Source organism: Conger conger, chromosome 11 (assembly GCF_963514075.1).
Source record: "Conger conger chromosome 11, fConCon1.1, whole genome shotgun sequence".
Taxonomy (NCBI): domain Eukaryota; kingdom Metazoa; phylum Chordata; class Actinopteri; order Anguilliformes; family Congridae; genus Conger; species Conger conger.
Genome location: NC_083770.1, coordinates 14,127,547 through 14,132,546, shown reverse-complemented (window position 1 = coordinate 14,132,546; position 5,000 = coordinate 14,127,547). Strand labels below are relative to the sequence as shown.

The 5,000-nt window shown below is 50.1% G+C and overlaps 1 protein-coding gene across 11 annotated transcripts in view; it reads right to left on the bottom strand.

Annotated features, from left to right (window-relative positions):
• Window positions 1-5,000, bottom strand: part of LOC133139925 (tight junction protein ZO-2-like) — a 96,574-nt gene that overhangs the window by 18,584 nt on the left and 72,990 nt on the right. For all 11 annotated transcript variants that reach the window (XM_061259408.1, XM_061259411.1, XM_061259410.1 and 8 more), the window contains 4 exons: window positions 4,676-4,787; window positions 3,860-3,978; window positions 3,311-3,374; window positions 745-895 (listed from right to left, as the gene is read on the bottom strand). In XM_061259408.1, the coding sequence (XP_061115392.1) occupies window positions 745-895; window positions 3,311-3,374; window positions 3,860-3,978; window positions 4,676-4,787 (446 nt within the window). The remainder of the gene's footprint in view (window positions 1-744; window positions 896-3,310; window positions 3,375-3,859; window positions 3,979-4,675; window positions 4,788-5,000) is intronic.

Below are 5,000 nucleotides of genomic sequence, written 5' to 3'. Positions count from 1 at the left end.
TGGCAGATAAAAGATAAATGAAGATAAGTTACAGTTTAAACCTAGAGGGCTCCTCTGCCACAGCCAAGGCAGTTGTCAAAAACCTCAGTGTGGCTATTGATTCAGATCTTGTCTCTCAGCCGCACATTAATAATACCGCTAGCGCCCCTCTGTCACCTGAGGAACACATCTAAATTGAGGAAGCTGTAGTCCCTGCAGGACGTTGAAAAAGGTATTCATGCCTTAGTGACCTGTAGACTGGATTACTCTAATGCTTTATATACAGTATATATATTGTGCATGTGTGTGTGGATTTTCACAATTTTAAAGGGCTCCAATTCCTGCACAGTGGACTCGATATGGATGTACCTACCCTCAGATTAAAGCTGACTGTCTGCATAGGGAGTTAATCATGTAGGAATTACAGCCCTTTAAATTTGGGTCACTGTCCAAATATTTACGCACCTCACTGTATTTAATTGTATATTAACCCTATCAGGCCCAAGAGTGCCCAATGTCAAAATGACTGGCATACGATTGTTTTGAGCCCCTGTTAAAACCTTACATTTTCTCAACTTTCTCATTTTTCCTCAGGGATTTGGGTGGAGCCACTCCATACTGGGCCCGGGACTGAAAGGGTTGATGAGGGGGTGAGTGAGTGAGTGGTGAGTGAGCAGAAGGGGCCACAGGAGCGCAGGGGGCCGCAGGAGCGCAGGGGGCCACAGGAGCGCAGGGGGCCGCAGGAGCGCGGGGGCGAGGCCGTACCTTCATGATCTGGTCCCCGGTGCACAGGCCCTCCTCCTCGGCCGGGCTGCCGTCCTGCACGCCGGCGATGAAGATGCCCACGTCGTTCCCCCCGGCCAGCCGTAGGCCCACGCTCTCGCCCTTCTGGAAGCTCACCATCACCGTGCTGGGCCTGCAGAGAGCCCACAGCCGGAGTGACTACGCTGCTTCACTGGGCCTGCAGAGAGCCCACAGCCGGAGTGACTACGCTGCTTCACTGGGCCTGCAGGGAGCCCACAGCCGGAGTCACTACGCTGCTTCACTGGGCCTGCAGAGAGCCCACAGCCGGAGTGACTACGCTGCTTCACTGGGCCTGCAGAGAGCCCACAGCCGGAGTGACTACGCTGCTTCACTGGGCCTGCAGAGAGCCCACAGTCTTGACCACAGTTTGAATACAGACGGTGAGAACATAAATGCAGAAATGCGTTTGCACTACCCAGAACAGTAAAGTTTCTTCTTAATAGGAGGGGTTATATTACACAACTAAAACTTGACAGGACACCAACTTCAGGTGTGTTGTAAGTCAAATCATGCAGGTTTTGAACATGCAGCTGGTTTAAAAGGACGAGATTCCACAGTGATGTTCAGGTAAATGAATCTCATGTGTAAACTAGGCTTTTATGATGATCATTTTGGCAATAACTCTACTGAGGTGAGGGTTTAATCTGAATTTGACAGAGAAAGAGGGGGGGGGAGACAGACAGACGCCGGGGGGGGGGGGGATGGGGGGGGGCGTGGGCAGGTACACTCAGCAATCGGATCAGAATATAATATCTCCTTGGCGACAGACAGAGCCACACTCCGTTTCTCTCGGTTTCAGTGCGATTCAGCAGGCGGCAGACCTTCTGAGCTTGGCTATAAATGGAAGTGTGACGGAATGAGCTGGAAAGAACGGCTCCAGTAATACTGGCGGGGCAAAGTTTGAGCTCTCAGACCAGCTTAAGCCTGTATATCACAGAAGAAGCAGAACTCCATGACTTCATTTCACTGTGAAAAATGAAATTAACTTCCATAGAAAAATGTTTGCTTCATCATATAATGCTCACTATGGGATTACTGAAAAATAAAAATGTAGCACGTCGCTGCAGGAGTGATACAACCTGACGGTTACTTCGCAAGGCACCCCGAGTGAGTCTGATATATGAGGTCACTTCCTGTCAAAGCCTGGCGAGGAACACACATCCAGGCATGAAAGTGTAATGTATGAGGTCACTTCCTGTGAAAGGTTGATGAGGAACACACATCCAGGCATGAAAGTAAAGCTTTTCTGTCCGCTGAAGCAAGGTCAGTAGCCATAGGGGGGCGGGGGGATGCGGTGTAAGGGAAGGGGAGGGGGTCAGAAATAAAAATAAACCCGTGACAGACAGCAGCAGAAAAGGCTTCATGAATATGGACGACCTGAGCTGGAAGTGATGAGCAAGTGAGCCCACGGGTGAAGCTGCTGAGGTGGTACAGGCCGTGATTCAGCAACACACACGCGCACACGCACACGCACACACACAGTGGACGCACGCATGCACACACACGCCGGTGCGCGCGCGCGCACACACACACACACACACACACACACACACACAGACACAGAAAGAATACGACACGGAGAGAGAGAGAGTGTACAAAGAAATGGGAAAGAAGGTGGGTAAAAAATAAAATTGAAGGAAACAGCATGATAGAGGGAGAAAGAGGGGGAGGAGAGGAATGTGCAGCAGAATTGAAATGACCCCTCAAGGCGACTCATCAGAACTTCCTGTTAGCAGAATCGGCCAGCCTTCCGTCGCTCCCTGGCCCAGGACAAAGGGCTCCTATGTTCACCTCTGCAGTCCCTTAAGCTCCACCCAACAGCAGAGGCAAGAAAAAGAGGCTGGATATGGAAGTGAAGATGGGGTATATCGAGAAAACGTGAATTCGCCAATCAAATGTCATTCCTAGTGGCTACGGTACATGACTGGGACCCGGAAGGTCACTGGTTCAAGCCCCGGTGTAGCCACGATAACATCCACACAGTGGCTGGGGCCTTGAGCAAGGCCCCTAACCTTGCACTGCTCCAGGGGGGATTGTCCCCTGTTTAGTCTGTAGTGTAGTGGTTAAGGTACATGACAGGGACCCGCAAGGTCGGTGGTTTGATCCCCGGTGTCGCCACAATAAGATCCGCACAACCGTTGGGTCCTTGAGCAAGGCCCCTAACCTTGCACTGCTCCAGGGGAAGATGTTGTCTCCTGTTTAGTCTAATCAACTGCTGCTTGGGATAAAAGCTTCAGCTAAATAACAAATTATAATTGACAAATCACATATTCGTGGCAGATGTGGATCCACAGGTCGATCATTTATACTGTACATCACGCAAAAATACTTAAAAAGTTGTTTCCTCGCTCAAGAGAAGTTCGGGAGCCTCCAGATACATGATAACTTTGAGCCATCTTTTTCGATTTCTGGGTCAGGCAAAGCACAAGGAGACGGGCGGGGAAGAATAAGGGATTGGAAAGAACCCACTGAGTCCCATGCAGAGTACAAGCACACACACACAGATAGATAAAGTAAATAATCTCACCCGTATATCTCCTCGTCCTCTGGGCTGGGACGCAGGAGGATTTTCGGGGTGGCGTTAACGGCAGCTGTGAAAACCAGATGTGCCCATCGAGTGATGACAAGGACAGTCAACACACCTGTGCACCTCATTCATAAGCACAGACACCTGCCTATACACATACTCAGTTTATACTCACAGACCACATGTATGTATATGCACACGCCGAGCTTATAAGCACACACACAACACCCAGTTTACACACCCAAACACCCTGCTTATAAGTCCATAGACTCATACAGTACACACACACAAAACCCCACAGGTAGGCATATACCCCTTCTAAACAAAGCACATGCACCTAGTTTATTCACACAGAAACCCCCTGCATAGGCACATACACCCTGCTTACAAGCCCATAGGTCCAGTTCATACAGACAGAACCCCCATTTATAGGTACAAACACCCTGTTTACAAGCCCATAAGTCGAGTTCATAAACAAAGAAACCCCACGTATAGCATGCATAACGTGCCATCCTACAGACCTACACAGCACAGGGGCATTGTGGGTACCTGGTGGCTCCTCTGCACGTGGCTCCTCCCTCTCATTCTGGCCTGAGTGGTGGTCGTCAGGGGCTCTGAAGGTGGGCGGCACGGCAACCAACTTGGCCAACCCGCTTGCAGGGCCATCCCTGGAAGGAATTCCACAGCAGACAGCGTTCCGGTGAGGAAATGCTTCCGGAATCGGGAACGGAACACTCCGCTTCCATAAGTCTCACAGTCCAGACAGCGGAACATTTGCCAGAGTTCAACCCGCACTCTGTAACTTCTCACAACAAACCGCCGCCACCTACAAGCATGTTATTAATCGCTGGTGAGTTCACAGTCATCGCAGTCCAGGATTAATGTTCCCCGTTGGTTAGAAAGAGGAATCGGCGGGTGAGAACAGCAGGGTTCCCCAGACTACCCAAGCTCAGAACAAGCTCAATAAGCAAACAGAACTCACCATTTCTAAAGGGTTCAAATCTTTCAAACCTTTCTAAAGGATTCAAACTATCTTTCATCCAACTTCCAAATCCAAACAAGATAAAAAAAGGTTGGACAAGCCGGACAGGGTGAGAGAACAGTCCTGAAAAGGAATGGGAAAGTCCCTCCTTGCCAGACCTGGGTCGAATACGTAATTGCTTTGGATTCAAAATCTTTTATGTGCTCAATTGACCTTACTTGGTGCAGTTGAGTCAACCAAGAAGGACCAGAAGGTTTGCACCTTTTGAGCACATTTCATAGGCTCCAGTACACCGGACAAGTTCAGTCAAACCTCAGCGTATTTGAATCCACACAATGAGGTATTTGACCCAGGTGTGCTGATGAGCGAGACGGTCCGGTTACCTGGGCTTGTCCCGTATCCTCTCATTGGACGAGTGCGAGGAGAGATCGGAGTGGTGTGACCGCCGATCCTCGGGAGGGGAGTACGAGTGGTACGACTCGATCTCTGAAAGGTCTGGAAAGCGGAGAGAGAAGAGGGGAACCCGTCACCAAGGCCCGCGCTGGGACTCCATCTCCGTGTCACCCGAAGCACAAACAGGATTGTTAAGAGTCCCAAAAGGCAGACAAAGCAGCGCTTTGCTGGGTCAGAGGGAAGTGGACTTCTGCCTCTTTGGAATGATAAAATATAAAACCGCAAGGAAACAGCAAATCAGCAGGTCTTCCAGTT